The following is a 26,232-nucleotide window of genomic DNA, read 5'->3' as shown; positions in this document are numbered from 1 at the left end:
CCTGCTTTCTGGAATACCCCAAGACCTCCTGTTAGGAGAGACACTGCCTACAATGGGCTGAGATCTCCCATATCTATCACTAATTGAGAAAAATGCCTCACACGCTGACCTACAGGCCAATATTTTGGAGGCATTTTCTCATTTGTTGTTTCTTCTTCCCAAATGACTGTAGCCTGAGTCCTTGACATAAAAACTAGGCAGGACAATGACTAACTGACTCCCCTGGGCACACTGAAGCAGCTACCAGAGTGTGAATAAAGTGGAACTCTCAGGTCTTTAAAACATACCTGCATTTCCCCTGGCCTTCTGAAAGCTTTAATCAATGTGTAATCACAAAGAGAAATGGACTTGGAATATAATAAAATAATGTGTTTTCTTTTCTCATCATGTAGACCAGTTCATTTGACACTGACTTACAGTGAGAGTACTCTTTGGTTTCAAAAATATTAATTAAGTACTGTCCCTATGAATGCATCTTTTAAAGCTAAAAGGATGCTTGGTTGGCTAAAATGTAGTTGGGAGTTCACAAGGCTCCTTCTGATCTCCTATTGTGTGTAGGCCATGCACCCACCCTCCCCTGTTGGCCTTTGGCTTTTCCTTGTGTTGTGCTTCTGATAGCTTTTTACTTCTGGTGGATATGTTCACCTAGTTTCATGTATGAAAAATTATCAAGTGTTCATAAGCTGCATCAAAGTTAACTAATAACATGCAAAATGACACTTTAAATTTTTATCAATTTATAATCAGTAGAATTTTATATAAGACACTGTTACAGTATTGTTGCCATTTCCCCTCCCAAATGAAAAGCCTAGGTTTTCATTTTGGTTCAATTGCTTTTTGGTCTATTGTTTGAATAATTGTTATTATTACTTTCATATATATATATGAAATATATATATTTATATATATATATAAACTGCAAAAAAGAACCTACTTTTATTTTGGAAGTAGTTAGACACATGCTGTGGTCCACACTTTTCTCTTGTAAAATTAGGAGACTATTTACTCTTTATATCTCTGCTGTCTCCAGCCTCTACTTTTTAACTAAAGAACTATTAGCAGTGGATATTTTCTGTAGAAAGAAAAATCCTTCCTCTTTGAAAGTTTGACCACTGGTAGGTTTCCCATGCTCCAGTACATGGTGCCACACCCAGGACACAAGGACGTACAAGCAACACTAACTAGACTTAAAGACTTGAAGTTGGTTGAAAGGTGTATTAAGGGGCACTTGAGGAGCTGATGGAGGAAATAGGAGGTAGATATGATATTTCACTATATAGATGTATAAAATTCAAAATAAAGAAAAATTAAAACCTAAAAAGTCAGAAGCCTGGCCAACATATTTCATTTGCTCCTTTTGGCACTATGTTCTCCTGCCAACAGCACTGTTTCTTAAATCACATAAATTCAAGGAGCTACGTCTACTTACCCTCTCCCCCTAAGCTCTTCTTCTTCCTGGCATCAGTGATGCAAGTACCTAAACTAACTCACCTCTTGTTTCTGGAACTTCCCCTGAATGCCCCAAGCTGGAGATGAGGTTGACACCAGCTCTGGATTGGCTTTGTCCAAAGGCAATGGAGATCAAAAGAGTCTTAGTCCACTCACTGTCAGACCAAAGACGTGACAGAAAGGAAGAAGCAGAATCCTCTGTTTCATCTTCAGCAATATTTATTGGAAACAGCAGTGCTTCCCATGGTGAGTTTATACATTAAGCAGGAAGATTTGCCTTTCACTCCACATGATCCACTACAGCAAGTAGCACATCGGAAGCAACACATTAAACCTCTGAAGGAGTCTGTACAGCTAGATAAATAGAACTCTGGGTGCCTCTCAGGACTTCCATAACTGAAGGAAAACAAAACAAAAACCCAACACTGATCAGCGTACACAGCACTGTACACAAAAAATGAGGAAGGGAAGCGTTCAAAGTAAGGACTGGAGTGGAAAAGGGTTTTGCATATGCAGCCACATACCTTAAACTGCTAAGCACAAAAATCATCTTTATTTGGTCCTCATTGAGGGCAGAATATGCACAAATGATGTTCAAGGAACACAAACAAGTAAACGTGGGAAGGAGTGATGCTCACTGTCTTGTTCTATGAAGAAGTGGGAAATGCTTACTAGTGTTTCTCTCCTATGTCTTTGTGGTAAAGGGACTCAGGGAATGGACTGATTCCTGGGTAAGTAAACAGAGAAGGGAAGACAGCTGTTCCCCCTTCCTGTACCCTTCAGAAATGGGCTACGTATATACACAGCTTCTGTACAGCAAGTAATCTGAGCTTGGAGACCAGATTTCTTCCCAATTCAGCCTGAATATTTTTTTTCTTTTCATACAACATACAGATTGTTTACCATCTCACTCAGAAATAAATGGGATGCCCCCTTCCCCCCACCTGACAAGTGCTTAACAGTAGGGAGGGAAGAAAACTGGCCATGTCTCAGAAGTAAGAGGGAAAGAGATAGATAGATGATAGATAGATAGATAGATAGATAGATAGATAGATAGATAGATAGATAGATAGGAAGGGAAAGAAAGAAAGAAAGAAAGAAAGAAAGAAAGAAAGAAAGAAAGAAAGAAAGAAAGAGGAGAAAGAGAGCGGAGAAAGGAAAGAAAAGGAAAGGAAGGAAGGAAGTTGGTGAACAAAAGTGCTTTGGACAATTAATACTTCTTCTGCTGATGGCATCAAGAAACTAAGTTGCTTAGACCAGCAGACAACCTGCTGGTGGGGGGATGTTTTTGCCAACAATTCTGTGACTCACATATTTAGGAAGGGAAAGTGCAACAAAAAGGACTTTCTCCTCTGTAAATGGAGAACTGGAGACCTTGAGAGGGCCCCTGGGTGAGAGACAATATCTTCAGTGAGGAGAGGTTTTCTGTGATGTGGTTCACAGGCATATTATCAGGAACCACAGCCTCCTGAGAACTGGGAAGCCAGTTCTGTGACCACTGGCTAGTCTCAGATGGTGTTTTAAAGCATGTGCCAGGCCCACTGGCCTTGGAAGATACCATCTATCACCGTGTCTCCTGTAGGAGCACACAGGTCAACCCAGGGCACGTGTGGGCTTGATGACTCATCCACTGCGGCCTGCATTCGTGATGTATTGGAAGCGGCATTACCAAAGCAGTGGTTAAACTTAACTATCTGGGTCAGAAGGAGGTGAGCCAGCCAGCACAGGATCCTAATGGGGCAGAGCAACCAGAATTTCTACATAGTTGATGGGGAAAAAGCCAGACTGGCCATGAAGCATCCCCTCATACCAGTTCTCATCAATCTGATTAGTGAGTGTGATGATATCGCCCTCTTTAAAACCCAATTCCCCTTCATTTTCAGGTTCAAAGTCATACAGGGCTCGGCAGCAGGGCTGATCCATTTGGACACCTGAGAATCAGAGGCAGAGAGAACATAAAAAGTCACAGTGTGTAGTGGTAGAAGGTTAATCCGCTCTGATCACCCCAGTGGTGGCTGTGCGAGTTCCTCTGGATTTTCAAATGAAAATCACATATACACAGCCTTCTATTTTAATATGCCTTAAACAGAGCAATGGCTGGGCCACTCTCAAACTTCCACATAGACAACACCTCCTCTTGACTACTCCTGAATTATTACTTACTAAAATCTAAATTCCATCTTTGTTATCCTAGACCCAAAGGTGGGGAGGCCCTTGGCTCTTCCCCGGCTCTTACATGGCTGGATGCTCTCCCTTCTACAGCTCTCAAGCCCGATCTTCCTGCTTCCCCATCATGGAGATTCTAAATCTTTCTTCTTCCTGTGGTTCCCATGTCTGAAAAAATCTAAAGTCCTGCCTCTGTCTTCCTGCCCAGGCAACATTATTTACCAACTAGAACCAGCTGGGAGCAGGGACCCTCAGTGTTTCACATGCAGTTGGTAAATTCTTGTGTAATTTGAGAACCCAATTAACATAAATAAACAATAAGCCAAATCCACAACAACAGGGTATTTGACTAGTGGCACTACTGCCTGCTCTACCAACTTTTCTGTTCCTGCCCCCCACCCTCCACCCTCCCATCTCCCTGCCAATCTTCCTATTTCTTCAACATCCACTACAGGACCATCTTTGCCCCTCCTACCAGTGTCCATGTGTCCCCTTACAGCTTTACAAGTCATTGAACATTCCTGCTTGCTAGTTCCAGTATTAAAAATGGTCACATGCATTTTTGTGGTAATTGTAACAAAGTTCCCTGGGCTTATCTTCCCAACAATGCTGGGAGATGGAAAAGCAATGGCTTAGGAGTTTATAATTACATTAAGTTTAACTACAGACATGGCCAAATCCATTCACGTCAGTGCTTTTACATATCTTCACACTCAAAATAGTATAATTAGTTACATAGATTGTACTCTAAAATCTTAGAGTCACAGATCTTTTCTCATTCTTCAAATTTAGTAATTCCAGATTCTTGAAAATTGCTTGCTGTAATACAGGGGAAACGAAACACAGAGCACTGGGCCCTGTTCTCACTCTGTGTGACCTGCTCAAAGAAGAAGCATTCTATTTGCTGCTTCATCCAAAATTAGAGTTAACAGTAGAGTTTTCATTAAATGATTGTGTCCATTTAACAACAAAAATTTTAGAAAATCATAATCTGTATTTGGCGAATTGGTGTGTAATATGCACCTATGAGTACCATGTAAGAACCACAGCACAAAAATAATGTAATACATGCTGCATAATTTTATAAAGAATGGACTTTGCCTTAAGGGATCTATTTTAAATGAGCAAACATATTAACACAGCATGCACATAAATATGAACATGGAAAAGTGCCTGTGGGCCTCATACTAATGAGGTGTCTTAAAAGGGAAACAGTATAATTTCTTTATTTTTATTTAGAGAAGTCACCAAATGAAAAATGAACTATATGTCTTGTTTGTGGGCAAGGAGAAGTGCAGTCATCAATAATTTATATGGCAAGTGAACTTATATGAACTTCAAGGCCACTGCCATAAAGGCCCCAGTGGGCAACAGTGGGTACTCTGAGCTCTGGGCAGAGACTCAGATATCTCCTTCTTCATTCCATGATAGCATCTTACGGAGCTTTCTACTGCAGTGAGCCAAGCACTGGATAACCAGGAGAAGTGGGATAAAGTTGCAGATTTTTAAAATCCATGCCCAGTGTCAAATGGGTTCCCACTTCTTTAAGTGAGACAATTTTACAGCTGGAAATGCCTCAGGAGAAAACTTGGGTCTAATTTGTATGTGGGTATTTGAGAATGATCATGGCAATGGAGAGATTGAACTAGTGGGTACATAGCAATATTCCTCTGGGGAAAATGTAGCTTTTTATCATGCTAACTACAGTTTATGAAATGATGAACAGATTTACAGTAGACAGTAAAAAGAAACTCTAGTAAGGGTTGAGGTTTGTAATCTATCCATCTGCGGAATCATGCATATGCTTCTTGATGCTGTTGTCTGTGGGTGATAGGGGATGTATGGGTGCACACACTGTCCAGGGGCATTCAGTCCCATCTACATTGACTCACAGGAAGCAAAAGGCAAGGGAAATGATGGTATAATTTATAACCAGAGGAGGGTGAAGAACAACTTACTGCTTGTGGGCCAGTGGTAGTGTATGTCTTTAATTCCAGCACCCAGAAGGCAGAGGCAGGTAGATCTCAGTGAGTTTGAGGCTATCCAGCCTAGTCTACAAAGTGAGTTACAGGACACACAGGATACACAGAAAACCCTTTTCTCAAAACAAAACAAAATAGTAACTAAGTACTATACCAGGAGGTCCTTATGTACTGGATCATAAGAAAACGCTAAGCAGAGAGAGTTTCAAAGAGAAAAAAACAAAGTGGGACAATTGGGCAAGGATAAAACTATCCAGGAACAGAGCTTCTACTTGACAAACCCTCAAATGAGCAATGACATGCTGTTCACGGGAAGCAAAATGCTCTCAAGTTTCTCAGCATTGCCTATAGGTGTGCCCAAGGCCCAGGAACAGGCATCTGTAGCCTTTGACTCCTTACCTGCAGGTTTGGGTGTGCCTGTGTGGGAGAGACCCCCGTTGGGCTGAGTACTGTCTCCAGTGGCAAATTCTAGGCTCATTCGTGGTTTGGGCTGATATTCCCTTCTTGGCTGAGATGAGGCTTGTCTTATTCTGTATCACAAAAAAAGGGGTGATGGAGAATTATGCAGCCAATTACAAGTGAACAGAAAAGCAGTAAAATCCAGGAACTGCTTGGCTCTTTTACAGATCTACCATGACCCAGTGGAAATGTGCTAACTACGCTTGGTCTTCCGTGTCCATGACACATGCTCTCCAGGAGGTTTTTTATCCTGTCCTCACTGTCCACATCCTTTCTCTCAATCTCCCACTCCTATATTCAGAGTAATTTATGATAATATGCACCATGTTAGGGGCCAGGGACATAAAGGGGCATAAGACACAGTCGGTGCTCCAAGGCAGTATAGGGGACAGCAGACATCACTGACCAGAGATTTCCACCAAAAGCTCAAAGTGCATGGGTTTAGAGATATTGAGAATTCACTTATCCATAAAGAAGCTGAGATATGGTTTAAAGAAAGAGATCACAGCTTTACGGGAGAACAGATAGCTATCCCATGAAGAACACAGGAAGGGTTGGAGTGAGCAAAAGAAGAAGGGCCACAGGTTCTGATAAGGATGAGCAGATGGAGATTCAGAGAGTAGGAAAGAAATGAAAGAAGACAGGAAATTGGGAGGGCCAGTAAGAGGATTCTGCTCACAACCAAATCTTTTCCAGTGTAAGATATCCAATAATGCAAGAATATGTACATTTTATTTTAAGGAGAGGAAGATTAGGGGTATGGCGATTCTAGAATTATACTGATTTAAACATGTTTGAAGATCCTTTTCCAATCTGTGGGCGGCTGATTTGTCCTATTGACAGTGTCCTTTGCCTTTCAAAAGCATTGCAGTTTCATGGGGTCCCACTTATCAATTGTGGATCTTAAAGCTTGAGTCACTCGTGTTCTGTTCAGGAACTTGTCTCCCGTACCAATGTGATCAAGGGTATTTCCCAGTTTCTCTTCTATGAGATTTAGTGTATGTGGTTTTATGTTGAGGTCCTTGATCCACTTGGACTTGAGTTTTGTACAGGGTGATAAGTATGTATCTATTTTCATTCTTCTACATGTAGATATCCAGTTAGACCAGCAGCTTTCATTTTTCCATTGTGTGGTTTTGGTTTCTTTCTCAAAAATCAAGTGTTCACTATACCCAACAGAGGACTACTATCCAAAATTTACAAAGATCTCAAGAAGTTAGACACCAACAACCCAAATAAACCAATTAAAAAGTGGGGCACAGATTTAAAGAGAGAATTCTCAACAGAGAAATCTCAAATGGCCAAGAAGCACTTAAAGAAATGTTCAGTGTCCTTATTCATCAGGGAAATGCAAATCAAAACAACTCTGAGGTTCCATCTGAAACCCATCAGAATGGCTAAGATCAAAACCTCAAGCGACAGAACATGCTGGGGAGGATATGGAGCAAGGGAAATACTCCCCCTCCATTGCTGGTGGGAGTCCAAACTTGTACAACCACTCTGGAAATCAATTGGCAGTTTCTCAGAAAACTGGAAATAGTTCTACCTCAAGACCCAGCTATACCACTCCTGGACATATACCCAAAAGATGCTTGAACATCTCACAAAGACACCTGTTCAACTATGTTCATAGCAGCTTTATTCATAATAGCCAGAAACCAGAAACAACCTAGATGCCCCTCAACTGAAGAATGGATAAAGAAAATATGGCACATCTACACAATGGAATACTATTCAGCTATTAAAAACCAAGACATCATGAATTTTGCATGCAAATGGAACACAAGAATGTCATCCTAAGTGAGGTAACCCAGTCCCATAAGGACATGCATGATATGTACTCACTTATAAATGGGTATTAACCATAAAATTCAGGTACCATGTTACACTCCACAGATCCAAAAACGCTAAACAAAAAGTAAGGCCCAGGAGAGAAAGAATGCCTCTTACTTATAATGGAGAATAAAATCATTATAGGAGGCAGATGGAGGGAGGGAAGTAAGAGGGAGGGGGGAGGAGGATGGAAATGTGGGGGTTCAGGGTCAGGTTTGGTGAAGGACAGGAGAGATGGCTAGAGGGCCATGAAAATGAATGGAAATCTGCAGCTGGCAGGGGTGAGTAGGTAAAGAGCATCTCCAGGATGAGACAGAGACCTGAGATAAGGAAGGCACCCAAGAATCAATTGGGTGACCTTAGCTGTAACTCACAACACTGGGGATATGGAACCTAAAGAGGCCACCTCCTGTACCCAGACCTGAACACCAGTGGAGAGATAGAGACACCAACCCACCCACAAAACTTTCAACCCCACATTTATCCTGTCTACAAGAAATGCAGGCACAGGGGTGGAGCAGAGACTGAGGGAATGGTCAACCAATAACCAGCCCAACTTGAGACCCATCGCAAGGACAAGCTCCAATTTCTAACACTACACTGTTATGCTTGTAGCAGGAGCACGTTGTCCTCTGAGATGCTCCATCCAGCAGCTGACTCAGACAGATACAGACACTCACAGCCAAACAGTGGATGGACCTTGGGGATTCTTATGGAAGAATAGGAGGAAGGATTATGAGTACCAAAGGGGATAGACACTACACTGGATGACCGATAGAGTCAACTAACCTGGACTCTTGAGGCTCTCAGAGTCTGAAACACCAACCAAAGAATATACAAGGGCTAGACCTAGGCCTCCCCACTCACATGTAGCAGATGTACAGCTTGGCCTTCATGTGGGTCCTCAACAACTGGAGCAGGGGCTATCCCAAAAGCTGTATATGGGATATGTTCTACTAGGTGGGCTGCCTTGTCTGGTCTCAGTGGGAGAGGAAGCATCTAGCCTCGCAGAGACTTGAAGTGCCTGGGTGGGAGCATACCCAGGGGCCCCCACTCACTCAGAGGAAAAGAGGAGGGATATGTGGGAAGGATTGTGGGAGGGGGTGGCCTGGAGGGGGGATAATGAGTGGGATGTAAAGTGGATAAGCAAAAGAAAAAATTAAGTTAAAAAAATACTTGAGGTGAAAAAGAGAGAACACAGTCCCTTCATTTTCAACAGATGTGAAAGGTACATATTGTGACTGTAGTGGTCTGATACATTTGTCTTAAGCCTTTCTATTAGAGAAGCTTCAGTGTTAGACACACTTCTACCAGGATGAATTGAAGAGTCATACAAAAAGAGAAAAAAAAAAGCACAAATCAAAGAAGAAAGAATCTAAGGTGAAGGGAAGGCCAACTAGTTCAAAACAATGGAGCATACGACTTATGACTGGAGGCTTCGCTGGACACTCAGCCACTAACCACCCAGGAGAGTGTACTCTGCACATGATATTAAAAGGCTGCTACATAAGTCTTTGATATATTTATTTAGCAAAATTTCCTCCTTCATCTAGCTGAATAAAGCAAGAATAACAAGATCCCTGGTTAATAATGATGTCACCTGGCTAAATAAAGTTTAATTAATAAGGCCCCTGCCTTAAGATGGCTCACTTCAATATTCTTTTGATATTATAATAATGTAAAATGGATTCATATGCAATAGAAATTGCACCCCAAGTTCTGATATTTTCTTAGGGTTGCAACACGTAGTATAATGGACTTTTACAGGTCCAGGCACCACCAATCCTACCCAGCCATGACCATAGCGTAGCTCACTGACATTCTACATTGCACTTAATGCTAAGCAATGTTTTCTGTAGGTGAGAGGTATTGTACCTTTTTCCTTTAGGAGAAATCTGATGTTGGTCAAGGCACACCTGTATTAAACCACACATATTCATTCAAGTTGTATCTCACAAGCCCAAAGAGCTCCATTTGCATAGACAACTACTACAGCTCACTGTGAGGCAGATTTAAGGAGGCTGAACAGGAACATGGAAGCAGTCCTCTGAAAGTATACTGGTGCATTATCAGTCAAGAAAAACAAGAATGAAAAGACACAGGCTTCCAAATAGCTAGTGTCTGACCATATCCCTACCTCACCACTGTGTGAGATCCTTGGTTATTACTTCCCCTCCTTTGGCCTCACAGTACTGCTCATCTGTTAGGTCCACAAGGCTCTTTCAAAGTGATCATTTGCATGGTACCTATATAGGATATAGCTCAGCAAATGCCAGCCACCATCAACAGAATTCTGGTGTACCATCTATGATAGCCAATATACAATTAATATACCAACATCTCATAAACACAGGATTATATCTAGAAGATAGTAAGGCAAGGCATGGTGCGAAATAAAATCAAGCAGTCATTCTGAAAGGTGCCCATGTTGGAGCAGCGGGTGGGTTGGCAAATGTTTGTTTCAGTGTATTATATTTCAATTTCTTTGCACATCCTTTTATCAACAGGTAAGAACCTCAGGGAAGTGTAACTTACCTTTCTTCCAGCCTGACCGTGACCTGCTGTAGGATCTGCACTGCCTGCTTGTGGTACTCCAGCTGAGCCTGAACAAGTGCAGAGAGCTGGCTCACCTGTTCAATCTGTAAAGGACGGAGAGAACACTCTTCAGTTACCAGGTTACTGTCCCCAAACAGTAACTGTCTAATGACTGTGGAGCCTGTCATGATAACACACATAGCTCTATAGGTTCTAGGTTGATTAAGAATATGAGAGCATCCTTACACTCAGAACTGCATGTGATACCAAGGACAGGCCTTAAGGGGGTCTTATTGTTTTCATTAAACAGTATAAATTTAACTATAGGCTTTCTGGTTACGGCATGGCTTCTTTCATTGAAGTCCATTCGGAGAAAGAGTCTATGACTACAGGACGCTTTGCTTCCTGTCCCCAGCAGCCAACATGAAATCTAAGCATCATTTTATATGCTAATAACCAATGGTAATAAAAAAGAGGAAAATTGATTTCTCACTTCAAGTACCACAGTGTAGAATAAAACTTTTGATCTCTTAGCCTGATCCAAGTGGGATTTAAAGTTAATTATTTAGTACTCTGAGCAGCCTTACTTTTGGATGTCTTATGCTGTTATCTAGCTGAGGGTATATAGCCTCCAAGTCAAGAATGGTAATGAACGACCTCCTGTGAGTTTGAGGACATGGGAGAAGGGCCCAGGCTACGAGGACACACACTGGTTCAGCATTCCTCCAGTATTTAACTGAGCAGTTAGGAGGACAAAAGTTGTCTGTAGACAAACCTGCACTGTCTCTGGATGACGAGGACTCCACATGTTCAACACGCCTTTCCTGCCACTCAAGGTAAGCTGATTAAGTAATGGGATGGCAAATTTTGGATGACAACATGGCTACTTTAAAGGATACTCAAAAAGCTAGCAAAGTATGATCCTTGGGTATGTCTGTAGATTTGCTTCCACACTAGATTTACATTTGAATCAGAAAGAACTGAGCAAGGATTATCTTTACATATCTAAAATGGTACATGCTGCCCAGTCCATTGAAGATCCAATAAAGCAAACGACAAAAGAAAGAGGTTCACTCCCCTCTCTCCAGGGGCTGGAGATTTAGCTCCTCTTGCATTTGGACATCATCGGAAATGCCAGCTCTCCATCCTGGAGGCTTGTGTTTCTCTGCCACTGCTGGGTTCTCTAGCCTCTGGTCACAGAATCAAATAGCCCATTCCTATCACTCATTCACAGGCCTTTAGAAAATCAGCCTAAACCACGTTTCCAGCCTCACTGGCTCTCCAACTTTCAGGAGGTATATGTGGAGCTTCTGAGCCTTAATCATTTCCCTCATGAGTAAGTTCCCTTTCCTACCTTGATATCCAGCTATGCACACTGCATCCACACCACCTGTATCTGTAGCCATATGGTTTTGTTTCTCTGAGATTCCCTCAGTGATGAATACACAAAACCCTACAAATATGCCAAATGAACTCTGGGATTAGAAGGTATAGATGGTCCAGGACAGGAAATCCAGCTTTTCAGATTACTACATGTGTGAAATAAGGAAGAAAGGACAGTTCCTGTGGTTTTACAGCTGAAAGAACTCAACAGAAGTTAATGTCCAAAGCCATAAGTGAAAATTTAGTATTCTGGTAAAGCAGGGGCAACTTCTAAACCATCTCAACCATGCCCTTGAATATAGTACCTCTGCTAAATCATCAATTCTAATTTATATATTCTTTCTATGAAAATGTCAATCTCACTTCTATATATTGACCATCTTTATAACTTTGGGTACTCAATTCTGAATGCACCTTAGTTGTCATTCTTACCTGCAGGTCATATGCTCTACATTCAAACAGTAGTTTGTAAGATGCTGGGTTTATATGTGGGTTATCACAGGCATGCTCTATCTCTGCACTTACTGGCAATGCTTTAAAATCCATTCAACAAAGTTCTGGTTCAATCAAACTATAAGGATAAAAAAATGGCTTCCATTTCCATGTCGACTGCATGATAAATTACTCAGAAAGCAGCCCCCTGTGTCTTCTTATCACACAGAGGAACCAGATGGCAGCATGTCACATGATGTGTCTTTCAGTACATAAGTGCTATGCCTTGATAGTAAAATTAAATGAAAACCCAGAGGAAAGCAGCTTACATCCATCTCCAAGAGGTTGAACATGCTCGACTCAGCGATTTCTTTAGACTCATCAAATTTCTCCAGAGCTTGGCGGAGTTCTTCGTCTGGAATCTTGCCTTGTCGCTTCTTCTTATAATCAAAGTCTAAGCGTCGGCCTTCCAGCTTTTTCAGGTGATGCTGAAAGAGCCAAGGGAAGGAATATGCTTCAAAAGGAAATATCGAAAAGAACTTCTGGTACCTCGTTTTTTTACATTCCTAGAAGCCTCCAAAATGCAACTGGCTGTGTTGCATTTGTGGTAAATTGCATGTTACCAGAGAAATAAAGACACATGTACCAGCAAGGCAAATGCGTCTAATGGCTAATTGTGAAGGGGCACCTTTACAAATAATTCAGGATGAGAAAAGGAGTCACTGAAAGACCAATGTCCTTTGGTTAAGCATTTCCAGGCCAAAGCCAACTTAAACAATGCCTCTTCTCTAAATGCATACCCCACACCTTCCACCTCAAGAAAAGGCTACACTCAAGAGCCCATCAGTCACCTTCCTCAGGAGAAATGGAAAAGCCCCCTTTACTGAGGTAAAGGTAGAAAAAAATGAAATTCCTTTTTGACTAACCCAGTTTCCCAGAATCACCAAGTATGTCTAGTAAGAATACAGATCCCTGATCACCTAAGTCAGAATAGCCAGGGCTGAGCCTAGGAATCTGCATCTCAACACTTGCCCCATTTGACAGTGACAGCTTTTAGGGTACAGATGAGTTTACCTCTCCAAGGACAGGTGACACAGCTCAGTCAGAAATCCAAACTACAAAGGACCTTGGAGGATCTTCTATCAACACCCCCCCCCATACACACACACACCTGTAGCTTTAATCTCTCCCTACATTATCTGAATATGGTAAGGTCCATAACCTCTCAAAAGACGAGGATAAGTTGTTTTGTTTGTTTGTTATTTCCCTGAAGATCAATAGTAGTTTTCTTTCTTAATAGCTGTAGTAGTCTACAGATAACAGGTTGGAGAAGAGAATGATTTTCCTTTGCTCCTTAGTGTGTATGGATGAGGGAGGAAGAAGATAAAAATGAAGTCAGGGGTCATAGAGAACTGGCAAGATTAAAGGTGGGTAATATTCTATGCCTGTCCCTCTCACTGCATCTCCCACCCTCAAATCACTCTCTTATCCCAACTAAGTATGCTTTCTTTTGGCAAGGGTGTGCTTAAGAAGCATTTGAACTCACAGCCAGTCAGAGGCAACGCCAGCCAAATTTATCAGAAATAGCTCATCTGCTCTGTATGTTTTACAAAGAGTGGTTATTTCTTCTAAATCCCAACAACAATAAGGAAAATATAAAAATGTAAGAGTCATATAGTAGCTACTCTTTTAAGCTAGCAAATGTACAGCTAATATTTGGGGATTCCAAATCCATCCTCATCCATCATTAATATTAACAGATGTATAAAGTCCCAGATAAAGGACATCTGTCTGGCTGGGTGGCATTGATGCACGCCTTTAATCCCAGCATTAGGGAGGCAGAGGCAGGTGGAACTCAGTCAGTTTGAGGTCAGCATGGTCTACAGAGCAAATTCCAGGACAACCAGGGCTACATAGAAAAACCCTGTCTGGACTTCCCCTTCACCCCTCAAAATATGGGACATTTTTCTTGAGACAAAAATGATGTGAAGACTGTTTAACAAGGAAGTTGAACACAGGACTCAATCTTCAGGAGCAGCAGAGCTGCAGCTGTGATCTTGGATTGATGGCCTTTGGTCTCTAGTTCTTTTCATCTTATGGGGTTGTTGGAAATTCATGTGCCCTGTCCTGTGTATCCCCGGGATTGCTGCCTGGGACAATGAGAATCTGCATGTGTATGATAAGGCTGATCCCACAGACCTGAATCTCCCTCAGATCTTTGTCATGAAGATTCTGAAGGGGGTCGATGAAGTTTTGCTTCACTTCCATGTCCAAAGAGTCCTTGACCTCCGAGAGCTCCCTCATGGCTTCTCCCACCTCACCAAGAGCAGGACCTGAGAGGGGAAAATGAAGATCTCACACCCTGAAGAATAAAGGCAAGGATGCTTTGCAACAACAGCCTTCAAGATGGCAGCATAGGGATTGCCTCTGTCCTATAAAGACAGCAGAGACAAAGAAAGCCCATAGTGCTCTCAAGTCAAAAGTAGCTTTTCTATTTGCCACAGGGCATTCTGAAAACCAGGTTCCATGGCCCCTTTATAAAGAGGAATATCCCTCCTTATCAGGAATGGGACATTTTACTCTAAATACTCTTTTGCAAGGGTCTCTGTCCTCTGTGACAGGTACTGGTTCTCATTAATATGAGATCAGTTGCAGCTCAATGCTTTTTAGCAGAAGCAGATTCTTAGAACGGAGAAGGAGGGACAAGAAAGGAATCATATCAACAGGGGTGAAGGCAGAATGTATTTAGGGCCCTAAGAGCCAGGGGAGAGAGGAGAAGGAATAAATTCTATTTTGCCTGGGGCAACAGAATCAGGGATCACAAACAAATGAGTAGTGGATTAATCACAGAAAGCCCAGGTGCCAATGTAGTATATCACGCTGATTGTGACTGCTCACTCTGTTTTAATACACAGTTCCTGCCAGATACACCCAGTAAAGTGCCAAGACATCTGGCCATGTCTGCCAAAACTGTTGTCACGGCTGGGGTCCCATTAGAGAAAAAAGGACAAAATCTGTAGACAAATCACTTTAAACACGAGCAGTCCTAAAATCATATTTTATCCGCCATGTATATAACATCTACAACTGAGAATGAGAATATAATTAACATATAAACTAGCTCACTAATGATCTCTAAAATGTGTTGTTAGTAGTGGTGTTTTCACTTTTGTTGTTGTTTTGTTCTTTAACCAGCACTGTAACCTCCATGGAGAACTAGAGTATGACAAAGGCTATTTACCAAAGTTGCAATCATCACCCAGCTCCCTGCCGAACTTGAGCATGGCCTCTGCCAACAGTGCTTCCGCCTGAGGGTAGCCTGGCCCCTTCTCTTGGCCGCGGATTTTCGACATGGTGTTGATCATACTGAGTTTAGCCCTGGAAGCTGGAGACAAAGAGAACAGCCTTTAGGAGACAGCATTACTATACATAATGGGAACTGGGCTGGCTGGAGACCAAGCTCCAATCAGCCTACATACCTACTTAGATCCTAAAGCTGCACCTTCACTGGGCCTACAGTCCTTGTATACAATATGTGAGTAAATATACATTAACTCTAAACTTCCCCTTCAACTCCAAGTAGAATTACACAGAAAGGCCAAGTACAGGTCTTGGTGAGGCAGCAGCATGGCTTGGGTATTGTCCCCATATCCTCCCATCTGACTCACTGAGTGACTCTGGGGCTTGGCTGGCTATACACAGCATTCTGGAAATACATGGATTGTATGCTCATCTTCAAGTTTTATTCCTGTTTCATATCTCTACTTTAGGAGTCTGTGGGTTAAAATAAGGAATGAAGGTGAACTCGTGAGCCTGGGGCTAATTTTGTGTACAACATGTATAAAATAAACTATGTTCAAAGTAATCTCTCAACTAAGAGTAAAATACTACATTTGTTAACATATCTAATTATATCTCTTAAATATCTCAGCTGAAGATTGATTTTTATTTTTTAACAATTACGTCTCAATTCCTCTCCCATTTTTATTTTTATCAGAAGGTGCCTAAAAAGTCATGCCCATTTTAATGGAGGAAGTCATTTTAGTAACACATTGCTGAAGACTATGACCTGACTGACTTTGGTGTCCCTGATTCATTATCAGAGCTGATTACACACTAACTCGGGACCGAGTCCATAATGCTAGCTGCATGAAAACCCTTGAGGAAATCTCAGCTGAAAGTAAAAATACCTTCTAGCATGCAGAAACTAGTACTTGATCTTAAACATACAGCTTAAGTAGGCTTTTATTTAAACTTTGGGCCCCCAAGGCATAGAGTGGAAGTGAGCAAAATTATCCCTATTCATGAAGTTTACAATGAGCTGAAGGCAGAGTCTGTTATAAGAGCAATTAGATTGAAGTGTTTATATTCAATGTCAGGACGGGAGACTACAGTGAGTCACAGAAACAAGGGCTATAAGGTGGAACATTGCAAAGGAAAACGCCCACAGGAAAGTGTCATTGAGCTCTGAACTATATAGTATTCAGCAGCAAGTGGCACTAATATCACATGAAAAGCTGCTGGTGACCGCAACAAATACAAAATTTGCCTTTTATTCACTTCGAGCTTTTGTAGAAACAAATATTATACTTGTTAGATTTGAGGAAGATGAAGTGCTTCCTAATTACCTATTCATTGGAGTAGACCCGCACAAACTTTCCTACAGGCAACCATGGCTGAGATCCAGGAGAGAGCTCCTGCCTCTCAGCGCTCACAGAGTAGGGAGTCAGTTAATCAGTTACAACTGGTTAGTACTATGTTGACACTAGGACCAGACACTGGACAGTGGGACAAAGAAGAGCAGCAGCAACATCATACATAAAAAGGAAACAAGTGGGTAACAGAAAATGAGGACAGGATGAACAGAAGGAAAGAAGAGAAGGGGACACTGGGAATGACAGTAACAACATCTAACTCACACATCTTCAATCCTGCCTTGCCCATAATGAATGCCTTTTATGAACATTGGTTATTGATTTATGACTATGTTATGGTTTTATTAAGATTTGCTTTTCATAAGTGATGTTGAACAACTTGATACATTGTATCTGAGTTTCAAATCCTTTTTGAATATTAACATATCTAGAGCTTTATTATTTTATTCAATACTTAAGAACATATTGATACATTCCACATCTTTAGGAAAGGTAAGAAAAGCTGTAAGATTGTATTTTTTCAAATAATGTAAAAATGCCTATACCCACAGGTTTGAAAAAATTCGTTTTATATTTGCTTGTGAACTCATTACATTTTTAAGAATCCTGGATTGATAAATGTTTGTGTCCTTCAAAAACATCATCGATTGCTTAACTGCCATCCTCAAATGTTTGCAGGATTGTTTCAAAATTATTTTCTAAAATAGTTATTTTTAAAACTGACAATGAACCTAGGAAATACAAAAAGGAAACATTCAAAGTCCTATAATGTCATCTTTGTTTGGTTGCTGCACCAAATTATGTATGGGCCAGGAATCCTAAACCCTTTCTTCCTTTAGCAGACCCTAAGCATGGATCACTTTTCCTTCAAACTACCTTCCCATCCTAACTCTCCCACCATCCTCATCCTGGCTTAGTGAATACACATATCCCTAACACCATTCTCTCCCCTGAGCTATGAAAGCAAGCATGTAAAGTGGTCCCTGTGTCTCCTAGCAAAGGCCAGCATAAGGCAGTGTGTATAGTTAGTGTTAACACATCTGCTGCAGCCATGGCACAATGGGCAGCCATCTGGGAAAACACAAAGCATGGCAGTGGTTTGCTAAAACAGATTACTCAGATGTTCATGTGAAGGAGAGCTTTCTGAGGTGCACTAGAGAATGGAACATAGAGCCTTGTTTCTGTGCTGAAGGTAAGACTCCGTAACAGTCAGCACATGGTCTCATGAGTTGGCATGGTTTGAATATGGGTTGTGCCTATCAATTGTTAGGGGTTTGGTCCCTGGTATGGTACTATTGTGCTTACTCAGTTTTGTTATGTGGCATGTATAACCATTCCTCTCAATACACAGTCCTATCATGGTGTGTTGCCATTCTCTACTGTCTTCATAGGCCAATCCAATGGAGCACATGTGTTCATGGACTGAGCAAAACGAATGTCTTTTTGCTTTACAGGTAGCCAGTATCTAGTATATCATTATAATCATGCAAAGATGGCTAACATATAAGCCCATGTTCTCCATTTCTCACCAAAGAACCTGACAGCCAAGTTTGTAGCTTCTGAATGGAGGTGTGTGTATGTGTGTGTGTGTGTTTGTGTGTGTGTGTATGTGTGTGTGATGTGTGGGGGGTGGATTCTCCTCTGGATAAAACGAACAGACAACTAGAAAGGTATCAAACCTTACTAGATGCATCTGATGCTTTAACCAAAGGCTTTAACCACCTTAGAAGAGGGACGCTGGAGATGAGATACCCTGTCATCTATACCCACAGAGCCTTGCTTTGTACACAGATACAGAAAAGATGGCCACTATTACCAGATTAAAGATAAAGACCTCTAAAGGAACACTAGAACCCCAAAACAGTATGACAATAACAAATCAATGTCAAAGGAATCACAAGAAACAAAATTCAGGGAGTGCAAAATACAGTATCATTAATACTTTCAGGTGTCTAACATATTTTATCCACAAAACACAGAGAAAGGAACTCTTAGAAATATTCTAATTTGAACTTAAATACAACATAGACTTAAAAAAATAACCAAGCCATAGAAGTTCATATCCTACAAGAAGAAAAATTAAAAAACAAAAAAAGAGCTGAAAATTTGGAAAAAATACAGAATCTTTATTACTACAAAACATGAAATAGTTAAATAAGCTGAATATTAAAGAAACACTTAATTTCTTTAGGAGGGAAATTGCTTTCTAAGTCCAAGAGAATTTCCCAGAGCAAACAGTTATTTTATTCTGTCTTCAGAAATAACTGAAAACCGAGCCCAAGGCCTGAGGCCCACACAAGGGCACCCAGAGGGAACTGGAGGACCCGGACTTCAGATAGAAAAAGATAGGTTACTCACTACGTGAGAAAAGAGACATTTTGTAGAAAAAAAATGGAGCAATTAATTGAAATTTATTACAAATCATAACCTATAAAGGTACTTTGAGTTATCAATGAAATACAAAGAAAGGTCCAATAGTGACAGTTTCAAGTGACAATACTGAAGTTGTAATTCTTTGCTCATCGCATGCTAACTAAAGAGGCATTCCAGTAAAGGAAGCAAGAAAAGGGACAGGAAAGACATCTAGGACAATGCAAGGAAACAAAGAACACATGACAGCAAAGAGTCCTCAAGAAGGCCCCGTGTCCTGGGCAGCAAGAACCACTACAGGGGACCCAGGCAGCACAGGCTAATGCTCAAGTGGGTTCTGCTCCCCATGGTCTCTGCAGGATTTAATGAATGACATGAGGCAGACATAGCAGGAAAATCATAGGGACAGACAGAATATGGGAGGGTAGGTGAGCAACAGATAATTTTCATCTTCTAAAATGGGAATCAGCTAACAGCTGAAAAAGGAAGCATGTTCAGTGCAGGACTGTTGAGGCACAACTGTCAAGAATCTTTAAAATGTTGCTTTTTAGGAGCAGGGATGGAGGAAGGGATTTCAACCCTTGGGCAACTGGATTTTTTTTTTTTTTTCGAGACAAGGTTTCTCTGTGTAGTCCTGGCTGTCCTGGAACTCACTCTGTAGACCAGGCTGGCCTCGAACTCAGAAATCCACCTGCCTCTGCCTCCCAAGTGCTGGGATTAAAGGCGTGCTCCAACACTGCCCGGCTTGGAATTTTTATATAGCATTTATTGTGTGATTTTACAAAACATGTTCATAAATGACTTTCCTTATGAAAAAGGTTATTAATTAAAACCACTTCCCACTTTCCCCCCTTAGGATAAGAGTTCTGCTGTGATTTAGTGGGTGTGGTGGGTAAACAGATCTGACAGGGTAGCCATGCCTAACCTTAAGGACCTTCCAACAGAAAAGTGTGACTAAGACACATGTTCACTAGCTTGAAAGGCAATTGGCCAGGGAGAGAAAAGTTAATAAAGATTGACACATGAAACAGGATCAGAAAATAACATCAAAGGAAAAGACTTAATGGCTCTATGTGAGATGATTATCTGGAAAGACATTTATTGGGTAAACTCCAGGAGCAGAACAGAAAATCGGGATGACCACAAACGGTTGAGTCAACCCCCAAAAGGGCGTCTGTTGCTGTGCACACAACACAGAGAACAGCTTCTTTTCTATCTCAAGATCTTTCTACCTTTTAAAGGATACAAATTCGGAGTCTGGATTGTTACCAACTCCCAGGGTAACAGCCTCCTTGCAGAGCTCTCTAATTCTGGGCACAGCTGAAGGGAAACCCAGGCTCTACACTGAGCAATGTGGCAGCTAGGCTGGTTCAGCCTGCAGTTCTCAGATCAAAAGCAGTGTCCCCGTGAGTTAACTGCTCAGCCACCCTAAAGCTGCCTGTCTACACAGGCAGAAACTAGCCTGGAATACTCAACAGCCATATTTCTATAGTCTTAAATTTAATTTTTATTTCTTAATGCAAACAAACAAACAGGAAATCAAATCATGCTCAGATTTTCCTTCTTTCATGGGAAGTAATATAATTAGCTTTGAGCTCTTGCAGGTATAGGAGACAAGTCAGGCTGTACATCTTTCTGGCTGTGTTTCCATGAAGATGATCTTATTCAGAAGGCTGTTAGCAATATTCATTGATACAGCAAAAAAGACTGGCCACAGCTCACAAGCCTGTATTAGCTAACAGAGCGGTCTCTCCTCCTTTCCTCCCTGTCCAGGCCCTTCTGATGTGAGTGTGCTGGAATGCTGGATACACCTCGGTCTTGTAGGGAACTATATTTCATAGAGTCCCTTGCCTGAACGTTTCCATATACCAAGTGAGGACTGGACCAAAGCAAGTGTTCACCAAATTTGAGAGGTGAAGATGGAGTTTCAACGGGATACCAGGAAGTCACCCATTGGTAGGAGAAGTGAGAGGCAGGGCAAAGGTGCCTCCTTCCCACTGTGGGTTGAATCATTTCATGCAAAAGGTTTATAAGGTTCTTGGACAGATCCGTTTAGAAAAGGCTTCCCTGTTCAAGTGCACTCTAGCTCCACTCTGTGCTCTGAAATGGAGCAAGAGGATGATAAATTCCCACTCCCACCAGTGAGCAGCTGGCTGGAGACGAGGAGCATTGTGGGTGGCGTAGCTGACATTTCCCTCATGCATATAGGGTCTTCCACTGCCTGAGCTCACAGTCCTTAGGACTTCCTTCCTAACCACAATAGGTAGAATCCTGCCTCCTTCGCTGCTCAGCCCATAAATCACTTCACATTAACCCTAGGAGACACCATTTCTGAATCATGCCATGCTCAGATAATCTTTTTGAATCAAGAAACGATAAAGAAGAGCTTCCCAATGCTAACTTATGAGTCCTAAATGAACAGAGCCAAAGCCACAGATTTAAAGCAGTGGCTCAATAATCTAGACACTGGAGGCAGTGGTTCTCAACCTGTGGGTCATGACCCCTCTAGCGAACCTCTATCTCCAAAAATATTTACATTATTATCTATAACAGTAGCAACATTACAGTTATGGAGTATCAATAAGAACCATTTTATGATTAGGGGGTCACATGAGGAGTTAAGTGTACTAATGGGTCACAGCATTAGCAAGGGTGAGAACGCTGCTCAGGAAGCTGGGGCCTGTGAGCTGGGTGAGTTGGAGGCCAGCTGACTACACGAGAACCAGGGCAGCCTAGCACAGAGCAACACCCATCTCTCTCTCATGCACAATCAATCATTATAGAGGTCTCACTGGAAAGAACTATGTTTCCCCTATACAGTAAAGCTTGCAATTTCACTGTTGGATTGGTTATTTACCAAAAACGAAATACTTGAAAGGATTTCCCTTGCAATGATAGATAAAACAAGGATTCCTTAAGCACTTGCTCTATGAGGGCAACTGTGCTAGGAGACCGATGCTCGAGGAGCTGGCCATGTACACAGACAGAACCTTGCCCACCAACATGAGGCAGGAAGTGGATCACACTGTCCCGGCATTTACACCACACAGAAGAAGAGCACAATTTCCCCTAAAACAGAAAGGCTGGGAGGCTCGTCAAGCAAGTGGTACCTAAGCTGGAATTCTGGAAAATCAACTTAGAGGCAGAGTTAGAGAATCCATTCTGAGGATCTGAATAAGCGAACTAAGCCCATGACACAGACACCCTGGGTACTCAGGGTGGACAACCAGAACTCTTTTGTATTGCTCTGGGGGAAGGATGACTTTGGATACTAATAGGGCAGTATTTGCTACATCTGAATACAGATGTTCTATGACTCCACCTCTTCACATATTTCCACCAGAAATGCGTCCACGGACAACACAGATTACACAGATGTGCTAGTTAGTTTTGCTGAAGAGCCGCTGCAAAAAAAAAAAATCAATTCAAAGTTTTCTCAAAACATTTAAACTGGAACGACTGTACAACCCAGCTGTGTCACTCCTGTTCAAACACCCAAAAAAACTCCACACCATACTTCAGAAATACATGTGCCCCATGCTTTTTGCTGCTCTATTCACTATAGATAAGAAATGGAAATATCCCAGTTGTTTGTCAACAGATGAATGAATAATGAAAATCCAGTGCTGGTATAAAATAGAATACTACTTAGCTCTATAGAAAAGTTAAACCACAAATCTTTGGGGAAAATGAATATATTTAGAACATATAATACAAATTGAGGTCACTCAATCTCAAAGGAACAAAAAGCATGCTGTTCTTCATATGTGGATTTGAGCCTAAAACATATACATTTATATAAGACATGTATGTGTCAATAAAGTAGAATATTTAGAAAAGAGAACAAGAAAGAGGAATTAAGAAAAGACAAAATGCTTACAAGTGCGTTCACGTACATAGTGTACTCTGCCTAGGTCTTTTGAACAGTCCCTCAATGGACATCACATTTTCAATGCAAAAGTGGGCAGTGTCCACCTGTGATTCCACAGGGACTGACCCCTACTGGGACATTCAATTTTAAATTGTCCATCATTGAATATTCCCATAGGATATAGGAAACTACTAAATTTAACGCATTTTAGCCTTATAAGATGGCTATTAATTTATAGAATATGAAGACTGTTAGAAGTGTGTTTAAAATACCATAATTTGAGAATACTATGGAATAATGAAGTACTGTCCTTGAATCTCAAAGAGCTGCATGCCAGAAATAAACATACTTTTAAAAATAAGAAAATAATAAGGAGAAACTTAAAAGTTATAGCTAGGTTTGTATTTGTTCACAAGATTGATTTTCTTCTATCTACTGTGATAGAAAGTATAAATACATTGACAAAGTATCCACCACAGAAAAGACAAAGAACTTCTTCTGCCCTTGCCTCATGTTTACGAACATAAATGGCACTCTGGCGCAGAGCAGGTAGCCATATCATTTCCTGAGACACATCTTCATGTGCTGTTTGTTAGGAGAAACAGGATAAACTTAGCCATCTAGTAGGGAAAAAGGAGGAGGAGAAGGAGGAAGATGAGGAGGACGAAAAGGACAAGGAGGAGGAAGAGGAGGAGGAGGAGGAGGAAGAAGAAAAAGGAGAAGGAGGAGGAGGAGGAGGAGGAGGAGGAGGAGGAGAAGGAAGAGAAAGAAGAAAAAGGAGAAGAAGAAGGAGGAGAAGGAGAGGAGGAGGAGGAGGAGAGGAGGGGGGAGGAGGAGGAGGAGGAGGAGGAGGAGGAAGAAGAAGAGAAAGAAGAAAAAGGAGAAGAAGGAGGAGGAGGAGGAAGAGGAGGAAGAGAAAGAAGAAAAAGGAGAAGAAGAAGGAGGAAGAGGAGGAGGAGGAGGAGAGGAGGAGGAGGAGGAGGAGGAGGAGGAGGAGGAGGAGGAAGAGAAAGAAGAAGAAAGAGAAGGAGAAAAAGGAGGAGGAGGAGGCGGCAGTGGCAGCCGTGGCGGCGGCAGCAGCAGCAGCAGCAGCAGAAGCAGCAGCAGCATATGGAACAATTTCCTAAAAGTTTCCATAGCTTATCGGGACTTTGTTCTTCTGCACCTCTACCTTAGGAAAGTCAACCATAGCTGCTGAGAGAGAAGAGATCTTTACCCAGGTGATGTTGATAGAGTGTGGGGTACCTATCAATGCTACTGTCTAGTCTACAGACACAGAAAGACCTTTAAAATATCTTTTAAAAGCAGAATATCAGAAATGTACTTTATTCTGTATCTATCACTTCAGAAGTACCTACTGTACATAGTTTACACACAGCATCTTTTTAATCCTTACAATAGCTCACCAGACAGGCTTTCTTTCTGCATCTTACAGATAAGCAGGGAAACATGGTGGTTTCCTGAAGACTTCACCTCTAAATAACTGACAGCAGTCCATCAGGAACATTTCTACAAAGCTAAAGGGCAGAAGTGCTACTTAATTCATGCCATGAGGATACAGAATCCAGACAAACACAAGCATGCAGCAGATCACTATTCCTTCTGAAATCTAACATAAAAATTATCGACACACCAGACCTAGCAAGTATCCAAAGGACAATACACCAGGATCAGGGAGACTCTACTCCTAACATAGAAGCATTTTCTATGTACAATGGAATACTACCCAACCTTAAAAAGGCAGAGACCATTACTCAGGCTATAACATGAATAAACCTTGAGGATACCATAAGCAAAAGGTGCTGGTAACAAACAAGAAGAAACTATCTGACCTCACTAAGATGAAATACTAAGTATATGAAGTTTCAGCAACAGAAAAGATACTGATGGTTTTCAGAGAATGGGATTTATTACTCAACAGGAATCTTTTTATTCTCACACATGAAAATAATTACGGGGATGGTCTGGGGTGATGACCACACTGAAATTTATGCTTAAAATTAGTTACGATGAGAAATGTTAGTTCATCTGCATTTTAGCACAACAAAATGCCTAATTATGAATTACTATACTTTAAAAGCTTATTCATTTTCATTGTTATATATATATATATATATATATATATATATATATATATATATATATATGAGCTTTGTGCATGCAATATGTCTATGCATGGCAGATGTGCTTGGTGATGTTGGTTGCCAAAAGAGGGCATCAGATTTCCTGAACTAGAGTTACACAGGTGTAACTCCACTTGGTGCTGAGAACTGGACCTGAGTTCTGCTAGAGCACTATGTACTCTTAACCACTGAACCATCTCTCAAGTCCTTTATTTTGAATGATTTTAATTAAATTTGTAAAGTCTAGTACAAAGATTACAATAGAAACATGAGAAGTAATCCACAAATCACACAATTACATTTAATAATCACAATCAAATAAATGTAATAAATAGTAGGTTTGCGTATGTTTCGTGATGGTAGCATGCTATGACTGGATGCTAGAATTGTAGCACACCTGTGCCTCTGCACTTATGCCCTAAGATGCGCCTGGAACTGTGGACATGGTACCCCCTCAGTTTGTACACCAGTGATGACTGAATAACCACAAAGATGCTGATAGCAGTGGAGACTTAGGCTGAAATGCAGGTGGTTTCTTTAGTGGTTAAATATTGTGAAAAATGGAGGAAAGGGAGGAAGAAGATCCCCTTGGTAGCTTGTATAAACAGGCAACTCAAGTACTGGAACATGCTACTTTCAACCCAAATAGCTGTATTTATGTAACACTGCTCTCTGAGGTGACAGGACTCTTCTGGGCCCTGAGTGGGAAGCAGTGGGGTGGTATTTTAAGACACTAAGCCATGGTACACTCAGCAGCTTAAGAACTCGTGACATGGACAGCAAATATTTCCCAGCTCAGGAGGGGATGCTGCACGGAGCCAATATAGATTTCACAGCATGCTCTGCGAAAGCAAGCAGTCACACCCAAGAGTATAAAATAGTTCATGCAATTTGATAGCTACACAACTGTCACTTCACCTACATAGGGAGCCTTTGCTTCTGAGGGTTTTCAGAGGAAAGATGACACTGGTAGG

At 41.4% G+C, this 26,232-nt stretch overlaps 1 protein-coding gene across 1 annotated transcript in view; it reads right to left on the bottom strand.

Annotated features, from left to right (window-relative positions):
• Positions 1-2,554: 2,554 nt before the first annotated feature.
• Sh3gl2 (SH3 domain containing GRB2 like 2, endophilin A1) overlaps positions 2,555-26,232 on the bottom strand; it is a 171,014-nt gene continuing 147,336 nt past the window's right edge. The window contains exons 4-9 of the mRNA XM_028753629.1: positions 15,481-15,624; positions 14,439-14,572; positions 12,569-12,727; positions 10,425-10,528; positions 5,997-6,127; positions 2,555-3,380 (exon numbers count right to left, since the gene is read on the bottom strand). Of these exons, the coding sequence (XP_028609462.1) occupies positions 3,181-3,380; positions 5,997-6,127; positions 10,425-10,528; positions 12,569-12,727; positions 14,439-14,572; positions 15,481-15,624 (872 nt within the window). The 3' untranslated portion in view covers positions 2,555-3,180. The remainder of the gene's footprint in view (positions 3,381-5,996; positions 6,128-10,424; positions 10,529-12,568; positions 12,728-14,438; positions 14,573-15,480; positions 15,625-26,232) is intronic.

Source organism: Grammomys surdaster, unplaced genomic scaffold (genome assembly GCF_004785775.1).
Source record: "Grammomys surdaster isolate TR1022 unplaced genomic scaffold, NIH_TR_1.0 125951, whole genome shotgun sequence".
In the NCBI taxonomy this organism is placed as follows: Eukaryota; Metazoa; Chordata; class Mammalia; order Rodentia; family Muridae; genus Grammomys; species Grammomys surdaster.
Note: the sequence above shows the minus strand (reverse complement) of the source record. Positions and strands in the feature narration are given on the sequence as shown.